Source organism: Oncorhynchus keta, chromosome 1 (assembly GCF_023373465.1).
Source record: "Oncorhynchus keta strain PuntledgeMale-10-30-2019 chromosome 1, Oket_V2, whole genome shotgun sequence".
Taxonomy (NCBI): domain Eukaryota; kingdom Metazoa; phylum Chordata; class Actinopteri; order Salmoniformes; family Salmonidae; genus Oncorhynchus; species Oncorhynchus keta.
Window position 1 is genome coordinate 44379714 of NC_068421.1, and position 14315 is coordinate 44394028.

Here is a 14315-nt window from a genome sequence, read left to right on the forward strand (position 1 = left end):
TGTGTGGGTGGACCATTTCAGATCGTCGGTGATGTGTATGCAGAGTAATTTGAAGCTTTTCACCTTCTCCACTGTGGTCCCGTCGGTGTGGATAGGGACGTGCTCTCTCTGCTTTTTCCTGAAGTCCATGATCAGGGAGAGGTTATTTTCCTGGCACCACTCCGCCAGGGCCCTCACCTCCCTGTAGGCTGCCATTTTCAGAGAGGCCTACAACTGTTATGTTGTCTGCAAACTTGATAATATAGATGGGAGGCATGTGTGGCCACGCAGTCATGGGTGAACAGAGTACAGGAGGCTGAACACACACCCTTGTGGGGCCTGTGTTTAGTCAGCGAAGTGGAGGTGTTGTGTCCTACCTTCACCACCTGGGGCGGCTCATCAGGAAGTCCAGGACCCAGTTGCACAGGGCGGGGTTCAGACCCAGGACCCCGAGCGTAATGAGCTTGGAGGGTACTATGGTGTTGAAGGCTGAGCAAAAGTCAATGAGCAGGTATCAAGTATGACAATTGGGTACTTTTACAACCACTGACCATATTCCTTCTCAGTTTCCTGTGCAGTGTCCCACATCCCGAAACTGTCAGGTTGCAAAGTGTGATGAAGTCTTCAACCCCTGCCTAGACTAGAGATCTCTTCTACCTCTCTTTTCACCATGCATGAGGTACTTTATTTTTGTCCTACTAATAGTGAATCAGAGTAAGAATCGGTAAAATACACCTTGAGCATCACATCTGCTGGTATGTTTATTTTACTTTATTGTGCATTAGATACCATTGCACTTTGGCACATCAAAAATAACACCAGCACCTTTGAGATTTCATAAGAACAGATTGCAATTCATGGACCAATCAGGGCCGAGGAAAAAAATAAAATAAAAAAGGAATGCATGAATTATTTGCTTTCATATTCAGTTTCTCTTCCAAAACTAGCTCAGTTACATGCGCGACTTAACAAATGACAGATCACATGCTTTCATGAGTCAATCTCTGAAGTGGCGATGAGGAGCAGTACAATGAAGTTCAGTAGAAACACAGATATCTCATCCATCTGAAAAGTGACTTGTCAGCTGAGCTCTAGGTCTGAACTGCATGCTGTCTATGTGCATAACTGGTGTTCAGACATTTGAAGTGTTGGAGCGTTAGAAGCAGCTTAACATTTTCCAGAATCTAGAACAGGGACATGACACACAAAAACAAAGGGCTTTATGGTACAATAACCATTGAACAGATATTCAAATAAACTGTCACTAATCAGAACAACTAGATAGTTTGTTGTAGTGTGAATTCTTGCATTCCAAAGCATGGGATTTATTTTATAAAGTTTAACAGAACCATGGATTGGGTTGATAATTCACATTGTGATGCTTTTATGACTGCCTATTATTCAATTTGAATCTAGGATGTGATGGGCAATTCAGGTTCAACTCAAAATTCGGAGGACATCAATTTAGGAACGCTTGCATTCTAAAGCCACTGGATCAAATGAACTTGTAGGACCACCTGGTTATCATTCACATGAAATACATCCAACAATGTAGTTGTAACAAGGCATCAAAGACTTTGTACTTTAATTCGAGAGCTTTTCTCAACTCTGCTCATTCAATATCCAGTAAATTCCACACAAAAAAAAAACATTTAAAGAAGCAGTCCTGGATTTTAAAGAAATTCGTAAAATATGGCACAAATTGGATTTGTAACAGATGAATTTTAAAATACACCTCAAACAATTTTCCAAATTCATATCACACAAAATTAATGACAATACACAAAAACAGGGACTAGTTTTGACTCAGGAGCGCCACTTTCAAAACTACTGCGAAATTACTTATGTAAACAAGGTGTTTCTGTTCAATAAATTTGCAAACATTTCCAAAACCTGTTTTCTCTAAACCATTATGGGGTATTGTGTGTAGATTGTTGAGGAAAATGTTTTATAGGTTTTATTCGAGTCCTCTTCATTATTTTTCTATATGTAATGTTCAGAATCAAAATGATTCACCTCGCTGAATATGGGTGTCTCTTGTTTTGTTTGGTATGTTTGTTTTATTGCTGTTATTGGTCTGTTTAATTGTGTCGTATGCTTAATCTAGTTCTGATCACATACGCTGTGCAGTTTTATAGTTTTAAAATAAGGCTGAAAAAGTTGAGGAGTCTGAATACTTTCTTTATGCACTGTACATGTACAGATTGGGAGAAAAAAAACTTGAATTTTATTTGGAACCCAACCGTCTGCTCTGATATAGAATGCCAGTGAAGAATATTAGTAGTCGTTTTCCATCTTGGAACAACTCATCATTGAGCAGTGTAATTGAGTGGGGGCAGTGGGTACTTCTGAAGGGAAGGTGGTGCATAAGAGGACCACTTCATACCCTCCAACAGAGTTCACATGAAACATTGACTAGGTTAGATCCTCCCATGGCGGTTTACTCACGTTCTGCACTGAATTTCTATTCTGATATCAAACACCTACACTAGATTTGGTCCTAGGCGATACTGCCTCCTTACCCAGTTGCAGCTCTCTATTGTCCAACCCATACCTCCCTGACCAGCGCAAAACAAAATAAAGTTAATCGCAATGACACTGTCCCTCGCCCCGGGTTCGTTCGTAGTCAGACTGGAGGTCAAAGTTGAACCTTGGTTGAACCCATCTGCCCACACCCTTTGACTGGGTGACAGCATCACAGTTCTACATCTCATCCAGACCGTAGTCTTCCTCTGGGAAGTCCCCCACGGTCACTGTCAGGGGCCTGACAAACGCACCGTACTTGTTCTCACATTCAAAGTATCGCTTCTCCTTCACACTAAGGAAAGAGAGAGAAGAGACATCAAGTACATTTCATGCTGTCTGCACAACTCCATAAGTCTAATACAAGAAATACACTTCATGATGCAAGGTAGCTCTTAACAGTGAACATTCTCAGACACCATGTGATGTCACAAAAATTATGCCAGTTGCCCTCACCTGCCATCATGTTTCCCAAGAGGCTCGTCATACTTCACTCCCACCCAATGACCCGGCTTGAAATCTACTGTACCTGCAAGACAGAAAATAAGTGTTTTCTGTTGGAATAAGGAGTGCCTTAAGTATTCATACCCCTTGACTTATTCCACATGTTGTTGTGTTGCAGTAGGTTTAACTAAAAACTGTAACTAGGCCACTAAGGAACATTCACTGTCTTGGTAAGCAGCTCCAGTGTAGATTTGGCCTTGTGTAATAGGGTTTTGTCCTGCTGAAACGTGAATTAAGCTCCTAGTGTCTGGTGGAAAGCAGACAACCTAATTTTCCTCCAGGATTTAGCCTGTGCATTAAGTTAATTTTTTTTATCCTAAAAAACTCCCTAGTCCTTAACAATTACAAGCATACCCATAACATGATGCAGCCACCACTATGCTTGAAAATATGGAGAGTGGTACTCAGTAATGTGTTGTATTCGATTTGCCCCAAACATAACACTTTGTATTCAAGACAACTTATTATTTGACATAAGTTTTCCACAAACTTATTTAGGCTTGCCATAAAGACATTTCAGCTTTTATATTTGGATTCATTTCAAAACATTTCTAAAAACAATTCCACTGACATTATGGGGTAGGCCAGTGACATTTTTTAATTTAAAAATAATAATAATCCATTTTAAATTCAGGCTGTAACAACAATTTAGAGAAAGTAAAGTGGTGTGAACACTTTCTGAAGTCTCAATTCTACTTAAGGGTCTCGCTCTCCCTTTCCTGTAGATACCTTATCTCCACCTCCTACCGCCAAAAGAACCAACAGCATGTACAACCAGTACAGTAGGTGGAAATACATTATTCAACACTCTGGCTTGTAGAGACTATTGCATCTTTTTAGGGCGACTTCAGTCAGACTGATAATCCACGGAGTAACCATGGTAACAGTATGTTTAGACAAGCCTAAATCCTGTTGTGGAAAATAAGCTTCAACCTCACTCACCAACATACATAACGGTGCCAATCTTGGTGGGTAGCCCAACAACCTGCACTTGGCATCGGTTGCCGACGCCGATGGCAGCAGCAGCAGTCTCCTCCTCGGCCTCACGAGCTGCAAGCTCAGCCTCCTTTTTAGCCGTCTCTTCTTCATTGAAGCGACCAACGCGTTGCTTCTTCATGAATGACCTTACAGAATCTGAGGAGGAAATATGGACAATCCATTTTGAAATCCCCATATTACAATGGTAATAGTTTGCCACTCAATCATTACGTATGTAATGTACTGAGGAAAGGTTTTGCCATGTAACCTCAAACTGAAAGGCAACACAGGATATAGATGAGAGCAATTATCACTAGTTATCTGTTGTGGCACTCGAAAGTGGCAAATGGCTCTCAACAAGTCTTTTCTTCACTGCCTCAGATTCAATTTCAAATGTACGCATTAGCTGTGAATGATGGATGATGGTGCAAGCTCACAGTACCTGTCCTCTTCTCATAGACCTCATCTGGAATCTCAAATTTCTCCACTTTAGACAGATCACTGAACTCTCCGCTCTTGGCTCCACTGCGGTCAATCACCTAAGCACACAGAATTCACCATCATCCTGACTCAGCATATTGAATTTAAAAAATAACAGAATGGCTCAGTCATCGTACAGGTGCCAGTCAGTTTCTGCCTTTAACCAACTGGTCGCCGTTTAGCCCAACAAGACAAGTATGGCAAGGCAACCATATAACCTTGTCGAATGTAGAAAGAGGCTGGCAATGAAGCTAGCAGAGTCATGCTGTGGTCAGCAATCTTGTGAGCATTGGAATCACTTGTGGATTAAGAGACCCCATCAACAGATCTAACATCTTACACATGACTCCAGTGTGAATAAAGGTAAACAGGGGACACACCATGTGAGCAGTGTTTGAGCACATTAGTACATACGTGAATTTTGCAGTCATCATCCACAGGGTAGGAACCTAGCAGGGCCTCGTTGTCATCTAGTTTCTGCATGAACTTGTCAGTGGTACTGAAAAGCTGCAGTTCCATGCTGGAGGCCGGGGTACCCACAACCATCTCCAATTTACCCTAGAGGGGAAAAAAATGGAAACCGAGAAACTGCATCACATGGCCACAGGCTGTGATACGCCTGTGGTCTTAGTGTCTGCAGTGCAGAGGGGCAATTGCTACATCATTAAGATTCAGAGGCCCGAAGGACAAATTACCGACAACTTACCTTGAATTCGGCGATGGTGATTCCCCTGTTATATCGTTTATTCACCTCGAACGAACTGATGGTACTGGTCAGCCGCACCGACACCGTGGGATTGGTGATGACCGTCACGCCACCGTCCATTTTCAAGCTTTCGTTTCGCCGGTGTTTAACTTATTCAGGCAACAACGAACACTGCATAAATTACAAATAACAGTTAGTCAGTTAACATTCTTAACCTAAATAAATAGTACACAACAGTTGCAAATGGCTTTCAACACGGCTAGTCAGATACAAAGTTCACAGTTTAGAAAAGGAGAACTAGCTAGCTACAGTAGCTAACTAGCATGCACGCAGCAAACTAAACAAAGTTCGCTAGCTAACGTGAGTCCTTCCACAAATATTTACCTGTCCTTCTGCACTTTTCTTGACGATCTCTATAAATAAGTAGCTACTATCAAATAACTGGGTGTTTTTAGGCTAAATCAATCCAGGGACCATGTGCTGTAATCTCAGTGAACCGATGGGAGAAGGGTGGCTGGCGGATGTGTTGTTCACTTCAAACGACACCACCCACAGATCATTCTACGCCCAGTTCTGGAACCTTCTACCCGCCCACAACCGCAGGGAACCAGTCATGTCATTAAAATGTTGGGTGTGTATTTTAGGTTGACCAATGGGTAGCACATTTCTAAGATGCCGTAACAGAAAGAAAGGCATTGGGATGCCTACGTAGGCACGTCAATCATGTTGATAGAAGTGGCCTTTCATGATTAGTAACCAATCATCAATGTAGGAATCAATGCGGGGTTTTGCGTGAAAGTGCCACGCCCAAATAATAGAAGTATCAATTGTATCCACACAGTGGCGCTATAAGCCCTATAAAGCCCAAATGTTTAGTTTTGTGACAAAGTCATGCAATGTTAGTTAGCTACATTGTTACAAACAACGTTGAATTGCGATGAAAGCAAATAAAATTGTGCATTGAAATATTTTGAAGTTAGTCTATTGATTGATTGAATTAATATATATATTTCATGTGCAGAATAATTTGATTCTTTGCTAAGGTGTTAACTGCTCTATGACATATTAATCACAGTGAGAAAGAGACACATTCTTACCTTTGAAAAGTTATTACCAGGCCCTGCCTTTGACATATAATGGTTGTCTACTCCAATATCTATTCATGGATGTGTGAGTGGGAAATAAACAGATCAGACAGGAACATAAAATAGCATCTGTGCATCAAATTAGAATTTTGGGCTGAGAGTGGGAGTTTGAGGGCTTGTATGGTCAGAAAAGACAAGATCAAAGAAAGGAGTATGGGGTGCAGCCAGAAGCCAGACCGCCTCCCCACTACCTCCACCCCTAGAGGAAAAGTTTACCATTCCTGTTTCAAGTTGAGATAGGGGTGTTTGGCCTTGCCTCATCACACTCTGTCTGTCTGCACATCCAGGTGTACGTGCTGTAAAACACTCTCTGTCACACACACACATACCATCTCTCTCACTTTATCACACTCTTCATTCTCCAGGGAACTCATTATCATACACACAATCATCTGCATTCGCCGCCAACACAACACCGACAACGATGAGACAGCCTATAGGGAGGAGGTCAGAGACCTGGCCGTGTGGTGCCAGGATAACAACCTCTCCTTCGACTTGATCAAGACAAAGGAGATGATTGTGGACTACAGGAAAAGGAGGATCGAGCACGCCCCCCATTCTCATCAATGGGGCTGTAGTGGAGCAGGTTGAGAACTTCAAGTTCCTTGGTGGCCACATCACCAACAAATCTATCACGGTCCAAACCCGCCAATATAAGGGCACAAAGCGTGACCCAGATGCAGACACGGGAGGCAGATTTGAGTCTTTGATATTTATTACATCCAAAAGGGGTAGGTAAGAGAATGGTCGTGGACAGGCAAAAGGTCAAAACCAGTTCAGTCCAGGAAGTACAGTGTGGCAGACAGGCTCGAGGTCAGGGCAGGCAGAATGGTCAGGCAGGCGGGTACAGAATCCAGAAAACAGGCAAGGGTCAAAACCAGGGGGACTAGTAAAAGAAAATAGAAAAAGGCAGGAGCACGGGAAAAACACACTGGTTGACTTGGAACATACAAGACGAACTGGCACAGAGGGACAGAAAACACAGGGATATAAACGCCAGGGATAACAAGTGACACCTGGAGGAGGTGGGGACAATAACAAGGACAGGTGAAACTGATCAGTGTGTGACAGTAACCCCCCTCTAGGGACGCCACCGGGCGTTCTACCTGGGCGCACACCTGATTGACCAGGGTGATGAGGGCTGGATCCAGGATGTCTAGCAGAAACCCAGCACCTCTACTTCCCAGTCAACCAGGTACTGGAAAACTCTGCCCCTCGGTCAAACACCCAGAATACATCTCACTGTGTATGCCGGATGGTCATCGATGACAATGGGAGGGGGGTGGGCTTGGGGACAGAAGACAAAGGACTGTGAGACAAGGGCTTAATCCTAGACACGTGGGAGCGTTGTGCCCTTACGAACCAGGGACCCAATACCCCAAACCACTGTGGCTGCAAGGCATGAGGTAGGGAGAATGGTTTCTGAGACAGAGGGTGTGGCAGAGGAACTTTATAGGCGGGAGAGGGCGTCAGGATTAACATTTTGGACCCTGGGCGGTAGGAAATGGTGAAGTTGAATCTAGTAAGCAAGAGAGCCCACCGAGCCTGCCTGGAGGTAAGGTGCTTGGCTGTACAGAGATATTCCAAATTGTTATGGTCGGTCCAGACCAAGAATGGCTGTTTTGCTCCTTCCAGCCAGTGCCTCCACTCTTCCAACGCTATCTTGACCGCCAGGAGTTCTCGGTTGCCTACGTCGTAGTTCCCTCGCTGCAGGATTGAGACGATGGGACAGGAAGGCACAAGGATGAAGCTTTTGGTCCTGGGCAGATCGCTGGGACAGGATGGTCCCCACTCCAACGTCAGAAGCATCAACCTCTACAATAAATTGACAAGACGGGTCCGGATGAATGAGGATGGTTGCTGTTGTGAACTGATGCTTCAGGTCCACAAAGGCTATGTCGACAGCTGGAGACCATGTGAATGGTACTTTGGGGGAGGTGAGTGCCGAGAGCGGGGCTGCCAGGGTGCTGTAACCCCGAATGAAACGGCGGTAGAAGTTAGCAAAGCCAAGGAATCGTTGCAACTGCACCCTGGACGTAGGTTGAGGCCAATCCACCACTGCTTTCACCTTTCCAGGATCCATCTGGACATTACCCTAAACCATGAAAATCCCAAGACAACTGGAACACGGGGACTTGCAATGAGGAGGAACTGGATGGTCTCACAGTGGTTACCTGAAACCCGTATATGAACGGACACAGTACTATGGGTGACGCTACCTATTGAGCGGCCGTCCAGCGCCCTAGCATCCATGGGAACCGAGAGAGGTTGAGTGGGAATACCAAGCTCAGAAACAATAGTGGCATCCATAAAACTCATCAGCCCCAGAGTCAATGAGCACTCGGAGAGACTTAGATTGGTCTCCCAACAGTAAAAGCACAAACAAAATGTTTGCAGGCGATGGGAATTAGGGAACTCCCAGTCTGGCTCACCAGAGTACTTGTACCCACCAGAGACAATGGTTTCCTAAAGTCCTGCCCCTCCACAGAACAGACAACAGTTTGAACTCAGCCTACGTGAGCGTTCCCCAACCGATAACCTAGCTCTTCCCAATTGCATAGGCTCAGGAGTATCCAACTCACCTTTCGTTGATGATTCACGAGGGAGCTCGGGTGGCTTTGGATCCTCTCGGAAAACAGCCTTCAGGGGTTTCCGGATTCCTTGGAAGGTGAGCGAGCCATAGCGGATGAACGAGTGTGCCCGAGACCAGACCTCCTCTCACTCCTGCGTTCCCTTAGGCGTCCGTCAATTCTGATGGTGAGGGCGATGAGGGAGCCGACGTACACCGGTCCTCTCCAGCTGCTAGCTCATCTTTTACCACCTCAGATAATCCGTGAAGAAAATGATCGAAAAGAGACTCCGGATTCCAGGCACTCTCTCGGGGCCAACGTGCGAAAATCAACCGCGTAGTCTGCCACACTACGGAGTTTTTTTGTTATTGTTTTGTTTTACATTGTTTATTGAATTGTCAACACCAGCATGTACAAAATAATTGCACTTGTAAGTTATTTGGTAGTAATATAAAACAACACATCAAAGACAGCAAAAAAGAGACAGAGAGAGACATAAAAGTACAAAAACAAATAAATAAAATATAAGGAAAACACAGGAAAAAAATGATGTATATTTTGATACAATTGTTATAGGTCAACAAGCACAGATAATACAGTCCTAAACATCCGAGATGTCGTTTATGCACATACCAGGCCTCTTCCATCACCAAGATATAAATATACATCACTCTGGAACTGCAGGGAAATGTAGCTGTTTAACATAAGAAAAGAAGAGAGCCCACATTGCATAGAATTTGTCTACAGACCCATTGAGCGTGTGTTTAATTTCTTCCAGCTTTATGCAATTCAAAACGGATTTAATCCAACGAGCATGAAAAGGGGGTACAGAGGATTTCCATCTAAGTAAAATTAATCGTCTCGCTAACAAAGTGACAAAGGCAATTACATCCTTATTCATTTTGGTCGATTGTATTGTGGGTAAGGAAACCCCAAATAGTGCAATAAAAGGGTCTGGCTCGATCTGTGTTTCCCGCTTAATTCTGAGAGTGTGTTAAATATGTCTTTCCAGAAACCAACAAGAGATGGGCAACACCAAAACATGTGTACATGATTAGCAGGAGACCGATTACATCGTACACAATTAGGGTTCACATCCTTGTAAATTTTGGTTAATCTTGCTTTGGTCCAGGGGGCCCTATGAATGAGATTGCATTGAATGAGACCGTGTCGAGCGCAAATAGAAGAGCGATGTACCCTTTTGAGTGCCCCTTCCCATAGTTCATCAGATATTTCCTCACCCAGTTCCTCCTCCCATGAGGATTTAATATTGTTTAATGAGATGGTTTGTAGTGAGCAAATTTGACTATAGATTATTGACACGGTGCCTTTCAGAGTAGAAAGTGGGATAAGAAATGTGTCAAACTGTGTTTCATCAGGAAGGGTGGGGAATCCTAGATCTATGCTGTGGACGTAACTCCGGACTTGTAAGAACCTAAATAAATGATGTCTGGGAGACCAAATTTAGCTGATAATTGTTCAAACGTACTAAATGTATTGTTAATATACAGATCTCTAAATCTTTTAATACCGAGACTAGACCATGGTGAGAAAGCACCATTAACCATAGATGGGGGGAAAGATGGGTTTGAGGCCACCGGATCCAAAGAAGAGGTTGTCTGAAACCCAAAGTGGCACCTAAATTGATTCCAGATCTTCAATGTTGTTTTGACACATATATTTTAGGTGAAGGAGGAGTAAGGGCCTGTAACGGTGGAGTGAGCGAGGGAAGACAATGATGCCGGTATAGATGAGGCGGCCAAATTGGAGGTGTGAATATCTCTGCTCTGCAACCAGTACTGAATGATCCTAAGGTTAGCGGCCAATAATAGAATCTGAAATCCGGTAGAACTAGACCACCGTCTGGTATGGGTCTCTGCAAAAGCTGTATACTACCCATATAAAGGGTAGTATTAGGCCGTCGATCTTTTGAAAAATCTTTTGGGAAGAAAAAAATCGGAAGGCACTGATAGAGATATAAGAATTTAGGGAGAGTATTCATGTTAATAGAATTAGTTATTGCGACTAAGAAGAGGTGTAGCAAAGACCAGCACTCCAAATCGTCCTTAGTACGGGTTAAAGAGGAGCAAAGTTGGCTTGAAAAAGGTTTTCAAATCTGATTGTGACATGTACTCCCGAGGTAAATAAAACTACTGTGGGCAATTTTAAATGGCAAGTTATGTAAAGGGGATTTCTTTGTGGCCATATTAAGCGGCATCAATTCGCTTTTACTGAGATTCAGTTTATACCCTGATAAGTGACCGAAGGATGCAAATGTGGCAAGAGCAGCAGGAACATAGACAGAAAGGTTGGATGTATATAATAATACACCTGCAGTACAGCGAGTACAGAAGTCTTATCCAAGTCCAGCCCAGCGTCATGAATTTGGTGCCAAAGCAGAGTTTATGTAGAGTGTAAAAAGGTATTTCCATTCCACCCGGTCAAACGCTTTCTCCGCATCCAGGGATATAATGGCGTCGGAGGTATTGGCGACAGAAGGATTATATTGTAATGCTCCGGGTGTCATGGGTGTGGAGTCAAATGCAGGAGACAGAGTTCAATGCTGTGCGTCTTTTAATAGCACCAACGCACCACAGGGTGCTCACAAAAGTTACGTTCCCAAACACAGGGAATCAAAAAATACAATGGAAAAAATCACGACCAGGCACTAACACGTACCTTTACAACAGAGCCGAAGAATACAATGAAATAATCCCGCACAACAACCAGGCGGGCCGGCTGTCTAATAAAGACAAACTAATTAACCTGAACAGGTGCTACCACTAAACATACAAGGAGGGGGAGGAAAAACAATCAGTGGCAGCTAATAGGCCGGTGACGACGACCGCCGAGCTCCACCCGCCGGTGAAGGGGAAACACCCTCGGTCGGACTCGTGACAGTACCCCCCCCCTGACGCGCGGCTCCCGCAGTGCGCCGACACCGGCCTCGAGGTCGCCCCGGAGGACGAGGCGCAGGGCGATTCGGATGGAGGCGATGGAAATCCCTCAACATGGATGGATCCAAGATGTCCCCCACCGGTACCCAGCACCTCTCCTCCGGACCGTACCCCTCCCAGTCCACGAGGTACTGCAGGCACCTCACCCGGCGTCTTGAGTCCAGAATGGCCCGGATCGTATACGCCGGGGACCCCTCAATGTCCAGAGGGGGGGACCTCCGGCACCTCACTGTCCTGCAGGGGACCAGCTACCACCGGCCTGAGGAGAGACACATGAAACGAGGGGTTAATACGATAATAGGAAGGGAGTTGTAATCGATAACACACCTCGTTTATTCTCCTCAGGACTTTAAAGGGCCCTACATACTGCGGACCCAGCTTCCGGTAGGGCAAGCGGAGAGGTAGGTTTCGGGTCGAGAGCCAGACCCTGTCCCGGTACAAACACGGGGGCCTCACTGCGGTGGACTCCTCTTCTGCCGTCCACTCGCTTGTCGCAGAGATTCCTGGACGGCCATCCAGGTCTCCTTGGAGCGCTGTACCCATTCCTCCACCGCAGGAGCCTCGGTCTGGCTCGGATGCCATGGTGCCAGGACCGGCTGGTACCCCACACACACTGAAAGGGGACACGTTAGTAGAGGAGTGGGCGTAGTGAGTTCTGAGCCATTTCAGCCCAGGGAATGTATTGTGCCCACTCCCCTGGCCGATCCTGGCAATACGACCGCAGAAACCTACCCACCTCCTGGTTCATTCTCTCCACCTGCCCATTACTCTCGGGTGATAACCGGAGGTCAGGCTGACAGAGACCCCCAAGCGTTCCATGAACGCTCTCCATACCCGAGACGTGAAGTACCCAGCACCTCTCCTCCGGACCGTACCCCTCCCAGTCCACGAGGTACTGCAGGCCCCTCACCCGGCGTCTTGAGTCTAGAATGGCCCGGATCGTATACTGGGACCCCTCAATGTCCAGAGGGGGGGACCTCCGGCACCTCACTGTCCTGCAGGGGACCAGCTACCACCGGCCTGAGGAGAGACACATGAAACGAGGGGTTAATACGATAATAGGAAGGGAGTTGTAATCGATAACACACCTCGTTTATTCTCCTCAGGACTTTAAAGGGCCCTACATACTGCGGACCCAGCTTCCGGTAGGGCAAGCGGAGAGGTAGGTTTCGGGTCGAGAGCCAGACCCTGTCCCGGTACAAACACGGGGGCCTCACTGCGGTGGACTCCTCTTCTGCCGTCCACTCGCTTGTCGCAGAGATTCCTGGACGGCCATCCAGGTCTCCTTGGAGCGCTGTACCCATTCCTCCACCGCAGGAGCCTCGGTCTGGCTCGGATGCCATGGTGCCAGGACCGGCTGGTACCCCAACACACACTGAAAAGGGGACACGTTAGTAGAGGAGTGGCGTAGTGAGTTCTGAGCCATTTCAGCCCAGGGAATGTATCGTGCCCACTCCCCTGGCCGATCCTGGCAATACGACCGCAGAAACCTACCCGCCTCCTGGTTCATTCTCTCCACCTGCCCATTACTCTCGGGTGATAACCGGAGGTCAGGCTGACAGAGACCCCCAAGCGTTCCATGAACGCTCTCCATACCCGAGGCGTGAATTGGGGGCCCCGATCCCAGAAACGATGTCCTCCGGCACCCCGTAGTGCCGAAAGACATGGGTGAATAATGCCTCCGCAGTCTGTAGGGCTGTAGGGATACCGGGCAACGGAGTACTTCTCCTGTCCTGTTCGGTGTCCTGTGTGAATCTAAGTGTGCGTTCTCTAATTCTCTCCTTCTTTCATTCTCTCTCTCGGAAGACCTGAGCCCTAGGACCATGCCCCAGGACTACCTGACATGATGACTCCTTGCTGTCCCCAGTCCACCTGGCCATGCTGCTGCTCCAGTTTCAACTGTTCTGCCTTACTATTATTTGACCATGCTGGTCATTTATGAACATTTGAACATCTTGGCCATGTTCTGTTATAATCTCCACCCGGCACAGCCAGAAGAGGACTGGCCACCCCACATATGCTCTCTCTAATTCTCTCTTTCTTTCTTTCTCTCTCTCGGAGGACCTGAGCCCAAGGACCGTGCCCCAGGACGACCTGACATGATGACTCCTTGCTGTCCCCAGTCCACCTGGCCATGCTGCTGCTCCAGTTTCAACTGTTCTGCCTTACTATTATTTGACCATGCTGGTCATTTATGAACATTTGAACATCTTGGCCATGTTCTGTTATAATCTCCACCCGGCACAGCCAGAAGAGGACTGGCCACCCCACATATGCTCTCTCTAATTCTCTCTTTCTTTCTTTCTCTCTCTCGGAGGACCTGAGCCCAAGGACCGTGCCCCAGGACGACCTGACATGATGACTCCTTGCTGTCCCCAGTCCACCTGACTGTGCTGCTGCTCCAGTTTCAACTGTTCTGCCTTGTTATTATTTGACCATGCTGGTCATTTATGAACATTTGAACATCTTGGCC

General features: G+C 46.1%; 1 protein-coding gene across 1 annotated transcript; it reads right to left on the reverse strand.

The window, feature by feature from the left end:
* Positions 1 to 709: 709 nt before the first annotated feature.
* Positions 710 to 5728, reverse strand: tbcb (tubulin folding cofactor B). The gene is made up of 7 exons (XM_035773477.2): positions 5555 to 5728; positions 5171 to 5341; positions 4879 to 5022; positions 4427 to 4523; positions 3949 to 4140; positions 2959 to 3031; positions 710 to 2797 (listed from the first exon to the last, which is right to left on the reverse strand). The coding sequence occupies exons 2-7, from the start codon at positions 5288 to 5290 to the stop codon at positions 2683 to 2685; spliced, it is 741 nt and encodes a 246-aa protein (XP_035629370.1). The 5' UTR covers positions 5291 to 5341; positions 5555 to 5728; the 3' UTR covers positions 710 to 2682.
* Positions 5729 to 14315: the final 8587 nt, after the last annotated feature.

What these genes read in the sequence shown, in the direction of transcription:
- tbcb (XM_035773477.2), bottom strand. Translation starts at nt 5,290, where the DNA reads ATGGACGGTGGCGTGACGGTCATCACCAATCCCACGGTGTCGGTGCGG. An exon ending in TCACCATCGCCGAATTCAAG is followed by an intron (nt 5,023 to 5,170) that starts GTAAGTTGTCGG and finishes TTTCCCCTCTAG; the next exon opens with GGTAAATTGGAGATGGTTGT. An exon ending in TGGCACCGTTATGTATGTTG is followed by an intron (nt 3,032 to 3,948) that starts GTGAGTGAGGTT and finishes TCTGTCTTGCAG; the next exon opens with GTACAGTAGATTTCAAGCCG.